Here is a 20,787-nt window from a genome sequence, read left to right as displayed (position 1 = left end):
ATACTTTTTTTTAATTAAAAACAAGAAATATTTGAAGAAATAACATTTTCTAATTTATGAAATTTTACATATTAAAATAGAAATTTTAGAAAAAAAATTATTTTTTTTAAAATTATTATTTTTCCAATTCTAATTACAACGAGACCATTGGAATTGATAAAATTTGACAGTGCAATTTAAATTATTCTATGAATATATCATATTCTTTTATTTATTTTTTTTTGAAAGGATATTCTTTTATTTGGTTAAGAAAATATAAGTCACAATTCTCTAAATTAATAAATTTCTTCACAGCCTTAATACCATAATTTTGTAAGAGAAATTATATTGTTTTTTTTTATTAATAATGGAATTTAAACTTCTTGACTTTATATTAAAACTACTCTTTAAATCTATAAATTTTATTTCCAACCAAATGATGAACTGTGACATTAAGTGTACTTCTACCTGGTTGTGGTTTGATTCTAATTGGAAAACTAAAAAGAAAAAAAAAACAATATATTAATTTTTGGTAGTTTTCTCGTTTTGCAGTAAAATGAATATTTAATTCTTCTCATTTTGAAAACTTTCAATGCACCCAAAAAAACAGATACAACTACCATATATATATATATATATATATAAGTAACAAATTAAGTACTTAGGAAGAAGTAGAGAAGCACAAGACTAAGAGAGAGCGTTTCTTCTCTCAAAATGGTGAAGGCAGCAGAGAAGTTCCAAGGGATCTGTAAGGAACTGGACAAGTTCTTGGAAGCTAAAATGGACAGTGCACGAGAAAGAAGGCATTCCAGAGAGGCATTCAGGCAGATTCAGCTTGGGATTGATCATTGCTTAATGAAGGTTTTAGTATTCTGTTAATTTTTTTTTTCTATTAGTTAATTACTTTGTTCATTTTGTTTTTCTTTATTGCAGATACCATATGAAGGTTTAAAGATAGAAGAGGTCTGTGAAACCATGCAAAGACTATACTCATATTATAATATATATAATTAATCTTTTTATTACATTGTTTGAACAGTCTTATGAAGCTAATTCCAGAGGACTAGAAATATTTTCAAAAAGCTGGCTTCCTGAGAATTCTACCCCCAAGGCATTGATTTTCTATTGTCATGGTTATGGTGAAACATGCACTTTTGTGTTTGAAGGTATTCATTTAGTGTTTAATTGTATTAATTATTTTTATAGATAGGAAATTAATGAAGTTAATCCAATCATTAAGGATGAAAGTTCTGTTTTCTTATCAGTTTGATTCCGCCGGAAAACGCTCTAAAATATTGAAAATAATATTTTTCGATGCATTAGACGAATGTGGTCAGGGTTTGGTATTTATCTGTATATCCATGTTGAAAATAGTACTGTTTCATCATTTCCTGTAGGAATTGCAAGAAAATTAGCAGCTTCTGGCTATGGAGTGTTTGCAATGGATTATCCAGGGTTTGGCCTTTCAGAAGGTCTTCATGGCTATATTCCAAGCCTTGATAAGCTTGTCACTGATGTTGCAGAACATTTCTCTATAATCAAAGGTATAAAATTGATGGTCAAACATTTTTTATATAACTTACGCCAAGCTCAACACGAGCGAAAAGACTATAATGCTCTTAAAAAATTTTTAGCAATCTAAATATTATTGATGTCACGCTAAATATATAATTGTAAACGTACTCAGATTGTGTCCGGCACAACTTGTGCCGTTTATTCAATTCAATTAAGTTCAATTGGAGCCGCAGATTAAATGCAAAAATGATTTGATTTTTGGTGGCAGAGAACCCCAAATTCCAAGGCCTCCCAAGTTACCTATTTGGGCAGTCACTGGGGGGAGCAGTAGCGTTGAAGGTGCACCTAAAACAACCAAAAGCATGGAGTGGTGCCATTCTTGTTGCACCTATGTGCAAAGTAATTTTATTTTCATCAACTATTACATTTAATTTAATTTGTTAGTTAGAAAATATATATTATAAGCTTTAATTAATTTCATTTTCAAAAATTTTTTGTTTTTGGCTTTGTTTTAGTTTGCAGATAATATGATCCCACCATGGATAGTGGTACAAATTCTTACAGGCATAGCTTATTTGTTTCCAAGGCTAAAAATAGTCCCACATAAGAATTTTGTCAAGATGGCTTTCAGAGACTTAAAAAAGCAAGAATTGGTAATATATTTTTTGTATAAGATATATGTTTCTAACTTAATTTTATGTGAAAATAATTAATTTTATACAAAGTGCAGGCAGCATATAATGTTATTGCTTACAAGGATACAGCTCGCCTCTGGACAGCTTTAGAGTGCTTAAGAACCACCCAAGAGCTTGAACCACGATTACAAGAGGCATCTCGTTTTCCTTTTCATTTCTTTATTTTATTTTTAATTATTTCTTTTATTAGTTAGATATACACATGTATCCATGACCATAGTTCGGTTTAAATTGAAACCGAACCGGTTAAAACCGGCACTAAACTATGTTCAACGTACTTAAAATTGGTTTTCAAATTTTCACTTTGTGAAATCGGAATCGACGGTTATGATTTAAAATTGGTGATTCTTTAAAAAACATGTTCTTAGATAAATTTTCAACTTATTTTTTTTTTTGTTTTATTACAATTTTTAAAATAACTTTTAAGTATTTTTATTAAATTGGTTTTTTCAATAGTAATAGTTATTAGTATAATTTATTCAAGCTATAAATCTAAAAAATTTAAAAAGCTTGAAATAAATTATATAATTTTGGATTAACCGAAATCGACGGTTCTAAAATCGCTATAGAAACTGTTTAAAAGCAGTTCGATTTCTGTTCAATCTTTTTATAACTGGAATCGACAATTTTGAAATCGAAACTGACGGTTTTAGAATCATGGTCATACCTATACACATGTGCTATATTATTATCTAAAATATAATTTGTTTAGATTCGGTGTAATGGATCTCTTCATGTACCAAATCAATCGCGACACAGATTCTCATTTTTTATTTTTTTCTTCTTCTCTAAAATGAATAATCAGAACATCATTTTCAAAAGAAGATACTCTTTTTTAATTTGGTCCACGTGTACGCAATAGACACATAGACCAGATCTAGCATAATCATTCTCGTTTGGTTAGTAGCTCCCTGAAAATTGTGGGTATGATTTGTAGGTTTCTCTGCCATTACTAATTCTGCATGGAGAAGCTGATATTGTAACAGATCCATCTGTGAGTAAGGCTTTGTATGAGAAGGCAAGTAGTTCAGACAAGAAGCTCAAGCTTTATAAAGATGCTTATCATTCTCTTCTTGAAGGTGAACCAGATGACATCATTTTCCAAGTTCTTCATGACATTATTTCCTGGCTTGATCACCGTTGCAAAAAAGGCAATCTTTAATTTATTTATTTTTTTAGAAAAAAAAATAATGTGTTGTTGATTAATCTTGTACAACATTCAATTAAATTTCCAGAAAGTTAATTTCTCCAAGGTTCTCTTGTCTTCGAGTATTTTTACTCTTCCATAATCTACCTTCCTCTTATCATATCTAAGTCATTTTTTCATTGTTGATTTTGTGTAGCTGCTGGAATTTCATTATAATGACATTTTAAATGTTTTAGTTTATTATTACATAATAAACTCCATTTTACTTCATAAAAAAAAATATACAACTTCAGTTAAAATAATTAATTGATTAAATTACTCTTTGACAAATTATCTCAATATTCACTTTTTTTTTTATATTTAGGAGAAAAAAACAGTGATAAAGAAGACAATTTTATTAATCCAATGGAGTTAATAAAAATATAAAGGGAAAATAATTATTACTTTTCTAATTTTCGAAAATAGGGAATCAAGTGAAATAAAAACAATATTTCTAAAGTCACTCTTCAAATGAAATAGAGAAAGTAAAAATTATGATTAAAATTTTATTATTAATTGCAAAAAATAATGTTATTTGAAGTGAATGATTTGCAAAATGTAATTTTTCCCTTAAAGGAGATTAATTTGAATCTTGAAGGGGTTGAAAAAAAAAAATTTGGATCATTTCTCGATTTGTGCGTGTCATCCTTGCGCAGGGGCCATGCTAATCTTCTCTGTATCGTTCCAATTTTATCAGATGTCCCCGAAGGGACACTCTTTTGTTGGACTTACATCATTATGAAGACTGAGAATTCCTTTAACTGAACGATGTGGGAGTTTAGCTCAAATCTAACTGAAAGATGTCATCACCCGCATTGGATTACGTTATCTGATTAGGCCCGTGATCCACATTGCCCGGCGGGCTTAGCTGGAGGGCACCACATTGCTTGCGATAGCCGAAACACTAGCCCATGATTCAAATTTGTTTTGGGCTTTTTCTTTACTTATTTTCGTGCCATACATCACCCCTTTCTTTATTAAAAAAGCAAAAATCTATTTTAAAAAAATTAGTTAATTACTAAATAAAATATAAATATTTTAATTTTAATATTAAAATTATAAAGGAGTCTATCTTTTCATAATGCGATTTTCTTAATTTTTTTTTAATAAAAAATCTATGATTTAATAGAGATTTCGTAATTAACCCGTGATGTCAAGAAAAATAAAATGCAGTGGAAGAAAAAATAATAATAATTTCAACTTTAATATAAAAATAGATTTTAAATAAATATATTGTTTTTAGCCCTTTAGCCTATTAGTAGTAATAAAAAATGATAATAATTTAATAAAAGACAATTAATAATATCCAGTACAATCATATCCATGTTTATATTGATACAAAAATTCATCCTTTCCAATAGAGAAAATCAAATATCAGCTGAAAATAGAATATATCTAATAATTAAACATAAGAATCTATATAAATTCCAACTGGGAAAGGAAAAACCTAAATCAGCAACAAAAGATTGAAATTTTACTGTAACTGAATTTTAAAATTTTATAATTGATTATATTATTTGTTATTTTTAGACAGAGAAAAATATATTTCAAATAATGTGCTTTAATTTTATAAAATAAATTATTTTAAATCAAATTTTACTATATTTGGTTAATTTAAAGGATGGGAGTCTTTATTTAATGTTTAGTGTTATTGGAGTTAAACTAAAAAATACTGTTATGGGATTATTAGTTTTTTTTTTCTTTTTCAGAAATATTAGGATTTTCATTAACCAAATTCCAATTATTACAAATAGCAAATAGAAGATACTGAGAGACCCTTTCTCAGGAATGGATCTTTCAACTCTGATCTCTGATAATCCAGGATGAATCTTAACTCGGATAGGAATTTTTAACTTATAAAAAAACTAAGAGAAACAAGAGAGAAATTAATAAAGAAAATTAAAAAAAAAAATTGAGAGAAACAAGCAAATGATTATTTGCATGTCAGTTTATTAATAAATCCCATGTGAAGCCATATTCATCAGCATTAAACAAACACATGGCTGCAACCTTACAACATTAATGGAATTTGCTTCCAAAAACAATAATAATAAACAAAGAAAAAATATGAGATTTGCAACATGCAAGAACTCCATAATCCATGTGCAGTAATCAAAACCATCTAAGCAAATTATAAAAAAGACAAGAACCCAAATTATAACTCTATCCATCCATCTGCAAATACTCACAAAACAACAAATGATTTTGTGCCGGTGGGTCCTTTAACCCTTTCTATCTCCATCTTTAGACTACTTACAGCTTTTATATATTTCACTCCATTACAGTGTTTGCTCTACACTGGTATTAGTCTATTTGTATATTCATTAGTTGAACATGTAGTAGACTGTTTGTGTACTCTTGCTGTTTTAGTGCGCTATGTGGGGCTTTCCTTTTCTCCTTCTTGCCTTTCCTTCCTAAGCTTTTTGCCTGCCTATACCTATTTTCCTTTGTAGTGGGAAATACCCAACTCAACGTTTTGGCCTTTAATTATTTAAATTATTAGCTTAAACCGAATGAGGAGGCCATCATTGTTGTTGGGTATCTCTATTTTGCATCAGTCATGGCCTTCTCTTCTTGCTTGTGCCTTTCTCAAATCCCAACTAAGGTATGGGTGTTCTTTTTTTTTTTTTTTTTTTTTTCATATTTTTTTTAGGTAATTGATCGAGTCTCCTTTTTTGGGTGTGTGGAGAAATATTGTTATTATTGAATTGCTAGTATTTACTTGGATGTCGTTTGGGTTTTGTTATTTTGTTTCTTCAGCTAGCTTTTTCTAATATGAAAGAAGTTGGACTTTTACTTCTTGGAGGAATTTCTGTTGGATTTCAAATGGAAATTTGTGAAATAAGAATCCATCTTCAGTTCTGCAAATCCATCTTCACTGAATTTTCTTTTGGTTTAGATTAATACTAGTGGACAACTAAGGGGATTAACTCGGTTCTCATTTATGAGCTTTAAGAGATTTTGGTTTAAATTTCATTTCCTATAGATTGACTACCCAAGGCAGATTATAAGATGGCGGCCCGCTGTGGAGAAGGGTGGTTCAAAATTCTTCTTTTCTCTCAAAAGTGATAGCACTGAACTTTTTGGCCAAAGAATTGCAAGAGTGGAAGCTGACTTACTTAATAGCTGGAGTTTTCTTGGAGGTTCAAGAATTACCATTCAACCAAAACTTGCACGATCCATTGTTTACCAAAAACGCTCAGGAGTATATGCATCATGTAATCCCTTTTGTCTATGGTACTCATTACCAATATTTCATGGAAATTTACCAGCAATTTTCAATTATCCTTTATTTTCTTCTGTGGGGGTTTATATGCAAAAAATTCCAAAAATTTGCACTATTTACATCACAAACGTAGTTGGTGCTTCTTTTCTTGGGAAATGGAGATTCTTGATTTGTTTTGTTAGTTTTCTCCTTGCATTTCTGTTCTATAATAGAAAAGGAAAGTGGGCTTCAAGATCATTTCTTTTCTAGTCTTCTGTTCTATAACCATAACCAAAAGGTGTGTTAGTTGGGTGGTATCACAAACGTAGTTGGTGCTTCTTTTCTTGGGAAATGGAGATTCTTGATTTGTTTTGTTAGTTTTCTCCTTGCATTTCTGTTCTATAATAGAAAAGGAAAGTGGGCTTCAAGATCATTTCTTTTCTAGTCTTCTGTTCTATAACCATAACCAAAAGGTGTGTTAGTTGGGTGGTAAGCGACTTCAATTTCCCAGGAAGCATACTTTGCTAGGTGGGCCAAAAATCTTTAAGCTCTATGGTCAGTTGAAGATTAAAACCTCTTGTTTATACAAAAAAAAAAAAACAATTATTGAATTGAGGCATTATTTGCTATGAACTATCAGGAGAGTTCATGTTATAAACCAGAATATATGGAACTCATATAGTTATTCTTTACTACTATGAATGTTATTTCTTTCAAAATGCAATGTTACTTGGAAATGCTATTAACTGTGATTGTTTTTAATATATTTTTTTTATTATTGCATTCCACTGCAGGGTTGACAAGTTCTCAAATTGCTAGCAGTGTTTTCACTCTGGGAACTGCAGCTGTTCTCCCCTTTTACACGCTCATGGTTGTAGCTCCTAAAGCAGAATTGGTATGCTGTTCTATATTTGTTTTGGAATTCTCAAGTTTACTATATTCATATTTTTTTCTTTTTAAACATTGGTTTTGCTTGGTCGTGCTTTTAATGCACTACAGTCACTATTTTTGTTGAATTGGATTCTTAAATATGTAATTTTCATTTACAATTTCCATAGTCGAATGTAATCAAATGCATTTCTAGTAAATTTTCAACTCGATACTACTTTTCCAGACAAGGATTGCTTCAAGCCTTGTTTAGAAGTTTTGGATACAATTGACTTGATCGCTTATAGTGCAGACTAGAAATTCGATGGAAAGTAGCATACCTTATGTTGTGCTTGCACTTCTATATGCATATCTACTGTGCCTCTCTTGGACGCCGGACACGCTACGACTGATGTTTGCAAGTAAATACTGGTTGCCAGAGGTACATACAGAACATAAATAACTGTACTTCTCTTAAATTTCTAAGCAAATCCCTAATTAAAATTACTATCCTTCACATTGTTGATTTAACTCTACACAGTTGCCTGGTATGGCTAAGATGTTCTCAAGTGAGATGACATTAGCTTCCGCATGGATTCACTTGTTAGCTGTTGACCTCTATGCTGCTAGGTATCTTCCTTCTCCTCCCTTAAAGTTCATTTTTGGTTTGCATTGAAATTGGAAATGAACTGCAGGTCTAGGAATATAATTCTTTTTTTTATTTATTTGGTTCACAAAGAATCTAAAATTATTTGTGATATTTCTATATTCAAATAAATTAAATTTACATTGCAGCCCCCGCAACCATGGGTGGACGATTAATTATAATATTTAGTTATTATTTTAAAAATGTAAATGCCTCAGTTTTTTAAACATGTATATACTGCTTTGTTTTTATCTCAGGCAAGTGTTTCATGATGGACTGGAAAATGAAATTGAGACTCGACATTCTGTTTCTCTTTGTCTGCTATTTTGCCCCATCGGAATTCTTACTCATGTAATGACCAAAGCACTAACCAAAACTGCAAGAAGTACCAAACATGGCACCTGATTGATTATTCTTTTGTACACTATTAAGTGAACCGGTTCAATTCAATTTCAAAATTAAGATCTCTAATTTGAAAAATTAGTAGCATTTGCGTTCTTTAGCATTTTATTTATGGATATGTTTTTTAGCTTATCTTCATCAATATTGCAGATCGTGTACACGTTATTTTTATTGGCAATGAGGTGAAGCATGTCCATACCAGAATTTGTTTTTATATAAGCAGCTAATTCTTTTTTAGGCTTAGGGACCATTTTCCCTTCAAAAGAAGCAAATTTAGAAAATCTATCTTTGAATGATTTTATTGGTTAAGAGGAGAAATAAGGTCCACTAGTCCTTCCCCCGTTCTTCCTTTTTTCCCTTTTTTATTTTTTATTTTTAAAAAAAGGTAATTCCGGAGAGAAGAAAGGACTGCTACTAATAAGGTTTGAATTTTGATCTTTACCAAATAAAGACTCAATTAATAAGACTAGTAAAAAACGGATTAATAAGATTAGGCCATGAGTAGTAACAATATGAGCTATCAAAACCACCATTCGCATGTTCAGCCTAACAGTAAGTAGAATTCCCTCTCCTCTAATACTCTAAAAAGTAGGGCTACCAAACTCCAAAAACATAAAGTTTAGTTCAGTTATAATGCAAGTTGTCTCCACCACTGAGCCTGCCGTTTGAGCTATAATGGCAAAATCTCATCAGAATCACATTTAGAGAGGAGAAATTATGCACACAACAAAACTAATACGCGAAAAAGAAAAATAAGACCGGTAGACTAGAAATATAGCTTTAGTGCTTTTAGTTAAATACCCTGTATCGACGATCAAGTTTCGAATTTCATGGATTGGAAGATATATTTCGTCATTGATACAAGTAAACGACTATGAGTTTAGTTTCCAAGATTAGTAAAGTGGGAAGGAAAAAGATTATATTTATTCTCATCTAATGCTGCAAGCTGCTGCCCTGTGATCAGATTCTAATATTGACAAAAAAAAAAAAAAAAAGAAAAAAAAGAATAGCACAGCGATGCATGATTCCTCTAAATGCAAAATAGCCAATATCTATCTTCCGTAGACCAATTTAGTAGTTTTATCAAAGATAAACAGTAAGATTGAATAAATAAATAAATAAAATAAAGGATAAACAGTAATCAAACTCGATCTCCTAAAAAAAAAATTACAGAAAATGGCAGAGCATGGGTGAACATGCACGTGATATGGGGAGTATAAGCCCAGAATTAGATGGTTTTGGGTAAGTTTAGAAATATGAAGGCTACAACAACAGATCAAAAAATCAAGTGCTTCGAATGCATTTACAGGATTTCTATACACTTTCCTACAACCAGTCAGCCATCAATGAGAATTATGCATGTAAGAGTATCTAACTATAGACTTGTCATTTTTCCTCAATATTCAATTTAATGCTTCATTTGCATCAGAAAAGGTGATAAGCATGTTAAAGAAAAACAGTTTACTTGCTGTGAAACTTGCTCAAAGTGTTGTGTATATCCGATGATCTTGAAAGAGAAACGTTGATGCTTTCAAGTTGGCAGTGAAGCCATTTGTATTTCTTCTTCCAGAATGCCATTTGATGGGTCTGAATGCTGCAAAGAACCCTTTTTACTTCGTTCCAAAGAGGTGGCTTGATATATGCCTATAACAATTGAACATATTAGATGTCATCAAAAAAACAAAAATACTGTGGGATGGGGGCAAAGGAGACATCAAACAAGACATTAACATGAATGTTCTTCCTACAAGTCTAGACCAAATCAACGTGTTCAATTTGTTCTTCTTGTAATATGCTTGTGTTTAAGTTTTTTTTATTTCTGTTGAGTGTTATTCCAAAAGAAAACTTTTCCAACAAGGCCCACTTATGTGATTCAAAATTTTGAACTCCATGTTATCGTTAGATTCTAACTTTGATTCTTGTAAACAAGGTACTCATTCACTGAACTTTAGATGTGAGATTGGATATTAGAGTTAATCCCTATCGAAGTTACCTCGTCATATATATTTATTTCTTCAGCTAATTTATCATCTCTGGTGAGAAAAGAAAACATAAATAAAAGAAGGAAACATCCTCCAACCATTGAAAACCCTGATGAAAATACAAAGGAAAAGAACAAGGAAAATAGATACGATATCCATAAAAAAAAAAACAAAAAACAACAATTTAAGAAAGAATGTAGGCCTAAGAAATGGCTACCCATTATGTCAAAAAAAAAAAAAAAAAAAAAAAAAAAGATCATCATGCTAAGTGGCACCTTGTTAAAGAAAAAACAAAAATGTGTTCGATAAAATGAATCTTAAAGCAAATAAGGTTTCACTAAATAGCAGGCTGAACCCTCTCAACTTGCCTTTTATTACTAAAAATATTAGATCTCTTTTTAAATTATCTAGAAATTGTCAAATGATAGGAAGACATGCAACTAACTTTTAATCCTCTCGATAGAAGAATTATTCATATTAAAAGAAAACTCCTTAAAAAACATTCCACACTATAAGATGTGTCTATTGGTCAGACCAGAAGAAACAAAGCGGCTGCTTTTTGTATTATCAAGTAATCCATTTCTAGCAACTACCAAGGCTTTACACATACACACTGATACACAAACAGAACACAGTAAAAGAACTTGTTTACGTACCAAAGCCCAAAATCAATGCGCAAATGATGAATCCTGGTAGAGAGAAGTCCATTTTGTAGACAATTTCTAAAATAATGATGCATCCTCCAGCTACCAATAAGTGCCTTGGAGAAGAGAAAACCATGTGCAATCTACAAACAGGCAAAATTAGTTTACTCATTAACCTTAAAATTCCCTACAATCACATCAACCTTTTATGCATTGTTGCATGTCAGATACAGATATAACTTGCAGTTATAGGGAATTGTCATCTCCAAATGTTGCATCAGAAGAAAAAAAAAAAAAAAAAAATGAAGACATGCATAATCTCTTGACTGCAAAGGGATTTTGGACCTGAGCACCCAGCCAAAAGGCTAATCTATACATGTTAGATGAAATTCAAGCACATTAGTAAACTCCTTTGACAGTAACAAAGTGGTAGAATACAGTGGCTGGGTCATAAATGGTTATCCAGGCTGATGCAACGGTGCCACCATCGAAGCATCACTAAACTACAATCAAAAGAATGGCTGATGCAATTGTATGGACTTTTCTCATAAAAGAATTTATCAGTAATGGTGTTTTGAAATTTGTAAATGATGTCCCTACACATAAGACTTCCCATTTTGCTAGTTATGGATAGGTAAGCAATTTCACATTTTCCAAAGAGAATCAACAGAAAAAGACACAAGCAGTAAAATGACATGGTTAAACAATCCAAGATGCCCCTTCCATGCCGTATCATACAGTGAGGATCTGTTCATGGCTTCAAATCACTGTCAGAAACAATTTCCAGAACCCTTTTTTTTTCAAAGAAGATCCTTCGTCAAAGATCTGGCATTTTTGACATTTGATAATCACATAGTTTACAGCTCCACATGAAGTAGAATACAAAACAAAATGAAATTTGGAAGATTGTGCCTCACATATGCATGATCTATAAGAAGTCAGAGAAGGTAGTGGCTGGAATAGCAAAGGGAAGAATTTTGTATTACTGATCAGGATTAAACACATGAGAAATCAAAGGATTCAGAGAACCATGCACAGCGTATTGTGAGCCACCAGTGAATGTGATCATAAGAAAGAAAAAAGCAGTGTATATATGCTTAAGCAGCGAAACATGAATGTTCATTTCCATCCACAACAATTAGTTCATAGGAAAATACCAAGCACAGGGAAAAGGAAAAGCCAAGAGCAGCAGATAGGTAACTGATTAACATTTACCTCTCCTCTGCAACACCATCAACATAAAATATCAAGATAACTCCAAAAAGAATAGTGCTCAGAAATGCCCAAGCTGAAAACGGCAACTCAATGCTGCTATCAGAGGTTGATCCCTGAAATATTTAAAAAAAAAAAGAGCAAGAAATTCTTAATCAAGCCAAAGCTACAGTGATTGGATAAGGCATTTCCCAACATGTTTATCTAGTTAAATTTGACTTACAATAATGAAATCCCACATGGCCACAGGAAACAGAAAACACGTTGCAGAGGTAATTGTTATTGCATGAAGCCTCCTTTTAAGTTGATTCTGAAATCAAAGAATAGTTACAGATAAATGACTATTATCAATCCCACTTCTTCCCATTTCTGAAAACAGTAGTTAATTTGTTGCCCAAATGGAAAATAAACAATAGTGTAGATGGATGAACATAAGTACCTTGAGTGAAACACGCCTTGCAATTACCCTTCTTAAAGCTGATAATATTCCAGCAAGAATTGGAATTATCATATCTTTAAAGCTCAAAACTTCTTCTGTGTGGTCCTCAGCATCATCAGTGTCTTTGAATGGTATTTTCACATTAAGTTTACAAGAGGTATTTTCGAGAATTCAAAAGAATATATCACCAACAAGAGGAAATAAAGACACTCAAAAATAAGCAATCTTAATTAATGCAAATGGTATAAATATTCAATCTACACAAGGATATAAAACGGAGAATATGTAGCCATCGCCCACCCTTGAGATAAAAAGTAGAAAGACATCAGCATTGCAATCAGTCCACCTACCTGGTAGAAGATAAAACATCCAATGCATAAGTGAGAGAAAACAATTAATATCTTCTTAATCAAAGCCAAGGGGTGGACTGGTGCATTACACCATACCAGTTCAGATAGTAACTGCATACCTAAGCCTAACTATATTTAGTACCCAACCTGACCAAAACAAAATTGCACACTGGTACAAGTTTACAATATTTTGTTCCCTATCAGCAATATATATATATATAAATGAAGCATTCTAATATCTATGTTAAGCATCAAACGCCACTATGGCAGCTCAGGTAGCAAAGACGTCGGCAAAGCCTTCAGAATTTTGAAGGACACTTTTAACCCATAAAGTTCACATCAATCACATGTAAAACTCGCCGAACATAAAGTTTTTGGATTTTTATTTGCTTTGAGAGAAAAGAGTTACCTTTTTCCATAGATGGCTTCGTCGACCATATAATGCAGCAGATAATACTCCAAGAACAGCACCAGAGTACTCCGCCAATATAGCTCTAGGGCAGAATGAAAAGTTAAATAAATTAATGAACTACTAATAAAATGCAGACTAGTAATTGAAAAAACATATCAAATATGCCAAGTTAAAAGACAGCAACAGAACTACTCCAATTGACCCAGGCAGTTTTATGATTAAGCACCAAAGAAAGGGCGACCCAGTGCACAAAGCATCCCACATATGAGGGCTTTGGAGAGGGTTGATGTACACAACCTTTCCCCTACTGTTTTGTAGAGAGGCTGTTTTTGTGGTTCGAACCCATGAACTCCAGGTCACAAGTGGTATAACTTTGCATCAAACCCGCCCTCTTATGGTCAAAAAAACACAGGTAAAGAGTAATCAACATTCCATTCAGCAGAGACAAGACAAGATAAAGGATATAGAAACATCAAGTTTGGTTCAACCAGCAAGAGTATCAAAAAGTGCATCAATGTCAAAAGGATACATCTGGCTCATGAATGCTGCAACTTTCATGACTTTATTTATACAAAAATCTAAATATAATATCTTTGTCTAGAGGAGGAAAAGAAAGCTACAATTTCAAAAAAAAAAAAAAAAAAAAAAAAAATGGAACAGCCCACAAGTATAGTTCAAGTTTCCATTCATTTTCTTAGAATTTGACAAGTGATTATGGTGTTTTGGAACACAAAAAAGGAAGATCCACACCAAGAATCTATCATGTTAAATGCTGAACATGTCATGACCAAATTGGACACAAGTGTAAAAGTTGAACATCATAGGTCCCATGCCACATAAAGCACTAAGCGATGATCAACCAATTTTATCATACCATGCATACATTATAAACCATTTTCAGTAAGATTTACCTTGATGGATTATGGTTAAACTCCTTTGGTTGAAGCCATCCATATAGAAGAGAGGAAAAGAAAATGGGGTGGGGGAGATACTTATAATACGATAATCCCAGTCATCTAATTGTTGATTCAATTGAAACCTGTAATAGTTCCTACTAGTAGAAGAAAGAAAAAAAAATCTCTTAAAACACTCTTCCTCTCCATCATGTATTGTATCTCACTAAAGGAGAAGCTATGTTGTCAAATTTGCTCCACAAAAATTTCCACTCCAACCTAAATAACTGTCAATTATTCCATTAACAGTTGTTCTACACAGCTATTTCATTCAACCTGCTTTGAAGTCCACAGTTAAAATCGGACTTCATGTTCTCAAGATTATACTTAAGTTATTTTTCATCTTTTATCCATATCACTGTTTATACCTGCTAACTTTGTTCACTTCTTATAAGCCTGCATACACACATGGCAATACCATGATTAAAGTAAGGAAGGATGATGCCCCTATAAAGGTTGATTAAATACCAAAATGATGTAGCAGGCGAAGAGATTCTTTCCTAGATTTCCTTCAAATTTCCAAAGACTACTATCTGTTTGTTTGTTTGTTTCTTTCTTACAGGGTATCATATTGTCGGTTTAAAGTTTAAAAACCAAGACAGAGGATAAACAATAGAAAAATATATTTTGATGTCTGGAGAAGTGCCACGACACTACTAAACGAAACTTTGGACTTTTAAGCTTCTCACCATGCTAAATCTACAAATGAATTAGGGTTTTGAAGGTAAAATTTCTAGGTTTTGATGGATCTAAAATCAAAGACATATGGACATCTTTCACAAGTTCTCCAGAAAACCTCACTAAAATTAAATAAAACTCACGAGAACTAAAATTGGGAGCACAAGAATTTCAAAAATAATAATTAAGACACTATCCTTACTTGATGGGAGTCCAGATAGTCTGACATAATCCTTGACTAGCCTTAAAGCCTATTGATATAATTCAATATTTAAACATAATTTAGAAGCCCATAGCAACCAACATCACATAAACAAACAGTTTTCATTTATAAAGTATGATTTATATAATTTCGGCAGATTACTTATCTCAAATTTCCATACTTCACAAATTCATTAGCATTGACAATGTTCTTAGTGAAGTACAAACCTACCTAAGTGGCCCACATGACTTGAGTCCCTTTACCCACAAGATGAAGTATAAAGCTGTTATGGCACCATTTATGATAGATGGCACTACCTGAAACAACAATAAACACCAAGTAAGAAATATAAGATTGCAGAATGCTAACTAATACTTTTCACTGTTCTTTCACATGGATATTATAATAAAATGGAGGTATTCCTACTTAACTTGTTGATTAGAGAGTGGTCTCCCCTTCCAAGGCTTTTGCAAAGTTAAGAACAGTATGGACGATGGAACCAGACAACTAAAGATAAAGAGTACCACTGAAGCACCGGTTTGAGACAAATAACGATACATGGAGTAAACAGACCATATTCTCAAGAAGTTTCCAATAATATGAATTATCTGCAAAGGGGTGTGCCTGTAAATTAAAAAAAAAAAAACAATTATTTTTGTCAATCAATTTTGCTATATTAAAAGACCCAAGTAAGAAAAATCATATGATACAAACCGGTTGAATAATATAAAAACAAAAAAAAATGCCATTCAAACACATTTGTTCCAACTAAAAAAGATTGTAAACAATGAATAAGTAATTAAACCAAAAAGAAATTTGCGGCATCAAACAGGATTCAGAGTTTAAGTTAGACTTGAAACGATGTCAACCATACTAAAGTGAACAAGTATGCAGACCGCTGTTTTGTATATCACATCTAAGTGAACATTAAAGACTAAACAGTCAAGAAAAACATGTTTCATTTCCCTAACTTAAGGAAGAAGCTATCAAAGCTACACTCAGCTCAATTAAGCCCATTGTAAATTGATTTTAAGGATTTATTTTTCTATTCACTTATTTATAGAATATGCTAAACCAAAATAATCAAAAGCACAAAACCTACATATTATACTCAGTTTTCCTTACTTCAATTTTCTTAACAACAAGCAATGCTCAAATAAATCCAACACTAAAACACAACAGATCAAATTAGCTACCAAATACAGAATTTAAAAGAGAAAGTTGCAAAAAAAGGAACCATTCCACTTATCCATTTCTGTCTTAATCTCTGTTTGGTCAATGAGAAAGTACTGCTAACAGGATGTGAAACATTTTAAAGTATGGCAATAACAGAAAAGCCTTAAAACTCAATTTCCTAGGCAGAATTCCACTATTTTCCTCGGAAACAAACAGAAATTAAGGGTAAGGATTAGCGTAAAAACTTGAATACCTGAAATGAGGAGATCCTCTATCTTCACCGGTTGGTTTCGGAGACATCATTTTGCTTCTAGGGAAAGAAAATTGAATCGAACAGTTTCGATCTCTGTAGCTCAGTAAGTCTGCAATATAATGCAGAAATAAAAGGCAAAGGAGCTTAATTAAATTTCTAAATCGAAGATTAATGACTGATTAGTAGAATATGTTTGTTTACGGTGCTTCAGTGTTAAAGAAAGCCGAAGTTGAGCCTCTCAAGGAACAAGACGAAACACTTCTCTCTCTCCTCATTTCTCTGTAAAATGAGACTGAACTTAACAGAGTTGGACCTTTTGTTTCAATTGTTGGGCTTTCGAATGATAATCCAAGATTGGTTTCCAATTCTCTCTTTCTTTTTTTATCATCCAGTTGTCAATTATCCATTTAGATAATTATTAATGCGAGTAACTAAAATTTGTAATTAATAATGAATAAAAAAATTATAATTAAACGTTTCGGGGCCCAGAACAATTATTGTTAATATTAGAGCTAATATTTTTATTTTTAAAATAAATGATAAATTTAATTAAATTTTTAATGGATTGGATAGAATTTGTCGATAGAACATCGGATGGTCTTCCCCTTTAAATTTGATTTTTCCATTGACAATTTTAGTTTCGATAACCTTCTATCGAGCAATTGCATTATTTTTAGAATTATTTTGAAACTTGCACTATTAATTTGATTATTCTTTTTGCAAAAAGTATTATTTTTTTATAACCCTATAAAAAGGTATTATTATTTTTGCACTATTAATGAGAATTAACAATTTTTGGATTAAAGAAGGAAATATTACAGTACAATCATTTTAGTTCGTAGAATATAACTAGTTCGTCCATATTTTTTAGAAAATAGATTAAAACATCCTTAAAGTATACTTCCGACATATTATAAGGTCATTTCATCTAATTTTTAAATGTTTTCTGTTAAGTACCTTACGAAATGACGAAAATATCTCTTTTATTCTTAAAAATACAGGGATGGACTGGTTGTATTTTTCAAACTATAGGGATTGTACTGTAATATTTTTAGTATAATATTTTAGTATCTCTCTTTTAACTTTTATATTTTCTTGTTGACTTAACGGAAGAGATACAAAAATTAAACAAAATGACCAAGTAATATAAATGAAGCAAAATATAAGGACAACTTGATATATTTTAAAAAAGATAGAGACGGACTAATTGTATTTCATAAACTATAAGGATCATACTATAATTTTTTCTTTAAAAAAAAAAAATAAAAAGTTATTTTCCTCTTATGTGTTTAGATACGATAAGAAAATAAAATTAATTTCCCCTTCACTAGTTCATTGTTATAATTTTTTTTTCCATGTTTCTTCCAAATTGAAAAGAAAATTCATTCTCTTTCAAAAAAAAAAAAAAAAAAAAGAGTAATATTCTATTATTATTTTCTTTTCTCTAATGCATGTTTTACCTCCATTCATTAGCCTCAACCATTAACTAGGATTCAAATGCCATTATTTGGAGAATAATAACAGAAATCCTTACTTGGGAGATAAACTAAAAGCCTTTTCCATGAGGATGATGGACTCATTATTGAATATAGGAGACCAATTCAAATTGTATATTCAAGCATCAATTTGTACTAAAAGTGAAAATTGGCTTATATTTGCATTAAAAATTTAGAATTTAATATAATCCAATGCTTAAATTTGAATTTTGAGTACGACAAGGAGGATCATTAAAAAGAAAAGAGCTATATTTTTATTAATCATCTTATTGTTTTTATATAAATAACCCAACGATTTTCAGAATCATATAGAACATTTGATCGTATAATAAAACTATGTTTATATATTATATAATTTCATTTAAACTCTAATGTACCAGACAAAAAGAAAGAGGCAAAGAATTTTCTCGTCCACATATTAAAATTTTTGAATTGAAAAAGAAAAAAGAAAAAGAAAACTCTAACTTAAAATGGATAATGAAGCTTTACTATACATCCACTGGAAGAAGAATGACTTGTAAACATCCAATGTATGCACATTTTATCACTATTAGAGGCATTTTCTCTTACAAGCCCTAAAATTAGGGTGCATACCTACGTGGTACATTTCCAAAATGTAGGAGAAACAATATAAGATTAGATCAGACAACCAGACAGAAAGACATGTAGACAACCAAAGATGGATCCATATGTATAGATATGTACACACATGTAAACATTAACATCTTGAGAGTCACCTCAAATTTATAGATGGCTTCTTTGTTCTTTTACATACAAATACATATCTCTATCCCTACAATTTTGGCTTTGCTTTCTCAATTATTTTTGTTTCTTAATGTGCATGGCCAATCTTAATTGATCTTATTGCTATTCCCAAATTACCCTACTCTTATGTGGTGCATATATACATGGGTGTACGTGGATGCAACAAGATTACATAATTTGAACATGGGAAATATAGACATCGATGTGATCTAACTTATTGAAAATTTTATGAATGACTTACTTCGGTAACTATATGATTAAGCCTAAAAGATATTATTAATTAATTATATATATCGAGGAATCATTAATGTAAGATATAGTAAAGTATGGCAAATATTTTTTTTGCATTTGTAGATAAGGTATGATAATGTTAAATATAAAGATTACGAAAATACCCTTGTCATGGAAGATTTATAAATATAGCTATAGATAATTTGGAAAATCAAATTTTTTAACCATGTTTATACTCTAGTTCGGGGATTAAAGATTAGGGTGTTTAGATGAAATTTTCAACCCCTCAAATAACTTTAAAAAAATCATCACTGCCTCAAAGTCTCTTTTCAAACGGCTAAATAATCTCTCTTTACCCTATCTTACTATACAAACCCGCCTAATAACCTCCATCAAAACGATCTGTAAATTTAAAATCTGGTTTTCTGCTCATGTAGTATAGGTTATAATTACATGTTAAACAGATTCTGATTTAGTGTAGGAATTTATGGACGAGTCCCATGACGGTTGTATAGACCTGGGTCCATTATATATTAATTAATTTTTAAATATAAAGAGTTTCAAACGCAAAGGAGTGTATTGTTGGGTTTAGGATTACCCCCATCAAATTGCTAAGGCGAGAGCTCTTAGGCTGTGGTCAAAGGGAGTCTTCCATTCGTCGTAATTGCTCCTACGACAGTAATACGAGGGTTAAAGATTGTTTATTCGACTTCCATATTTTATTTTCACGTATGGGTATATGAATTTTGACAGTTAGGATATATGGGAGGCTCACCACTCAAGCAAGCTCAAAGCTAGCAGCATCTACATGGGAATCACACAGATGAAGAAAGAACATATAGTCTGTTAGATTTGTGCATGCACCCACAAAAAGCCAATTGAAAATTTGTCAAAAAAGGAGTCAAGAAATGGAGACTGGTAATGTAGATGTTAGAAACTTTTAAAGATTCTTAAGGTATCTTTTTCATTTAAGAAATCTTTGAACCCATGTTGCTTCATCCTCTTGTGAGCATAATATGGCCCATTTCAAGCTGTCTTCTAACTTATATCTTTGGATGCAATGCATCTGTAATTAATTTCATTTAAAAATAATAATAATTTTTCTCCCTTTAGTGCCCCCTCTATAATCATTCAGAAATATGAATTGGCAACATCCATGAGATTCTGTTCATCTCTATGTTTGTAGGACCAGTTTTGGATAAATCCTTAATTTGATTATGTTGAATGTTACAACTCCTCTGTGTGATTCTATTTGGAAGCCTGCTTGTCCGTCCAAAACCAGAACTGTTGTTTTCAATCTGATAGAAACCCATCAGTAATACAAAAATCTGATAGAAATCCATCGGAAAAGGGTTTCTAGTGGAAATTTTCTTGATCCATAAAAATCGAATACTTAACTTTTTACTCAATGGAGTATAGTTCTTTCCACTCAGAACAATCCTATTAGTTGAATTAATTGAATTTAGAGAGCAATTGTTAACATCAATATTGTGGCCATG

At 31.4% G+C, this 20,787-nt stretch overlaps 3 protein-coding genes and 1 non-coding gene across 5 annotated transcripts; 2 read left to right on the top strand and 2 right to left on the bottom strand.

Annotated features, from left to right (window-relative positions):
- The first annotated feature begins 629 nt into the window (after positions 1 to 629).
- On the top strand, positions 630 to 3,441 carry LOC105638731 (caffeoylshikimate esterase). Of its 2 annotated transcripts, XM_012222589.4 has the most exons (8): positions 631 to 840; positions 913 to 942; positions 1,019 to 1,145; positions 1,377 to 1,523; positions 1,763 to 1,893; positions 2,010 to 2,147; positions 2,225 to 2,323; positions 3,127 to 3,441. In XM_012222589.4, exons 1-8 carry the CDS (start codon positions 694 to 696, stop codon positions 3,349 to 3,351), a joined length of 1,044 nt encoding a protein of 347 aa, XP_012077979.1. In that variant the 5' UTR covers positions 631 to 693; the 3' UTR covers positions 3,352 to 3,441. The 2 variants fall into 2 exon arrangements, with proteins under 2 accessions (XP_020536797.1, XP_012077979.1); XM_020681138.3 differs by lacking the exon at positions 913 to 942 and having other exon boundaries at positions 630 to 840.
- Positions 3,442 to 3,985: 544 nt separating this feature from the next.
- LOC119369698 (U6 spliceosomal RNA) lies at positions 3,986 to 4,088 on the bottom strand. Its single transcript, XR_005177271.1, has one exon. It is a non-coding gene; the product is annotated as a U6 spliceosomal RNA (small nuclear RNA).
- Positions 4,089 to 5,658: 1,570 nt separating this feature from the next.
- ABA4 (abscisic acid (aba)-deficient 4) lies at positions 5,659 to 8,573 on the top strand. Its single transcript, XM_089720192.1, has 6 exons — positions 5,659 to 5,980; positions 6,362 to 6,593; positions 7,375 to 7,475; positions 7,761 to 7,889; positions 7,989 to 8,077; positions 8,351 to 8,573. Exons 1-6 carry the CDS (start codon positions 5,936 to 5,938, stop codon positions 8,496 to 8,498), a joined length of 744 nt encoding a protein of 247 aa, XP_089576318.1. The 5' UTR covers positions 5,659 to 5,935; the 3' UTR covers positions 8,499 to 8,573.
- Positions 8,574 to 9,597: 1,024 nt separating this feature from the next.
- Positions 9,598 to 17,113, bottom strand: LOC105638733 (zinc transporter). Its single transcript, XM_012222591.4, has 10 exons — positions 16,797 to 17,113; positions 15,799 to 15,991; positions 15,599 to 15,684; positions 13,532 to 13,616; positions 13,044 to 13,122; positions 12,773 to 12,903; positions 12,557 to 12,643; positions 12,337 to 12,449; positions 11,134 to 11,264; positions 9,598 to 10,139 (listed from the first exon to the last, which is right to left on the bottom strand). The coding sequence occupies exons 1-10, from the start codon at positions 16,844 to 16,846 to the stop codon at positions 10,027 to 10,029; spliced, it is 1,068 nt and encodes a 355-aa protein (XP_012077981.1). The 5' UTR covers positions 16,847 to 17,113; the 3' UTR covers positions 9,598 to 10,026.
- Between the last annotated feature and the right edge of the window lie 3,674 nt (positions 17,114 to 20,787).

Source organism: Jatropha curcas, chromosome 4 (genome assembly GCF_041381405.1).
Source record: "Jatropha curcas cultivar XTBG-Jc1 chromosome 4, XTBG_Jcur_1.0, whole genome shotgun sequence".
Lineage (NCBI taxonomy): Eukaryota > Viridiplantae > Streptophyta > Magnoliopsida > Malpighiales > Euphorbiaceae > Jatropha > Jatropha curcas.
The sequence above is the reverse complement of the archived record's forward strand: the minus strand, read 5'-3'. Positions and strand labels throughout refer to the sequence as shown.

Excerpts from the sequence above, each read along its gene's own strand:
- LOC105638731 (XM_012222589.4), top strand. The coding sequence starts at position 694 with ATGGTGAAGGCAGCAGAGAAGTTCCAAGGGATCTGTAAGGAACTGGAC. Across the intron at positions 943-1,018 it reads AAGGTTTAAAGATAGAAGAG|TCTTATGAAGCTAATTCCAG; the intron begins GTCTGTGAAACC and ends TTGTTTGAACAG. Across the intron at positions 1,524-1,762 it reads ACATTTCTCTATAATCAAAG|AGAACCCCAAATTCCAAGGC; the intron begins GTATAAAATTGA and ends TTTTGGTGGCAG.
- ABA4 (XM_089720192.1), top strand. The coding sequence starts at position 5,936 with ATGGCCTTCTCTTCTTGCTTGTGCCTTTCTCAAATCCCAACTAAG. Across the intron at positions 6,594-7,374 it reads CTCAGGAGTATATGCATCAT|GGTTGACAAGTTCTCAAATT; the intron begins GTAATCCCTTTT and ends ATTCCACTGCAG. Across the intron at positions 8,078-8,350 it reads GTTGACCTCTATGCTGCTAG|GCAAGTGTTTCATGATGGAC; the intron begins GTATCTTCCTTC and ends TTTTTATCTCAG.
- LOC105638733 (XM_012222591.4), bottom strand. The coding sequence starts at position 16,846 with ATGATGTCTCCGAAACCAACCGGTGAAGATAGAGGATCTCCTCATTTC. Across the intron at positions 13,617-15,598 it reads AAGTCATGTGGGCCACTTAG|AGCTATATTGGCGGAGTACT; the intron begins GTAGGTTTGTAC and ends ATTCTGCCCTAG. Across the intron at positions 10,140-11,133 it reads CGCATTGATTTTGGGCTTTG|GCATATATCAAGCCACCTCT; the intron begins GTACGTAAACAA and ends CAATTGTTATAG.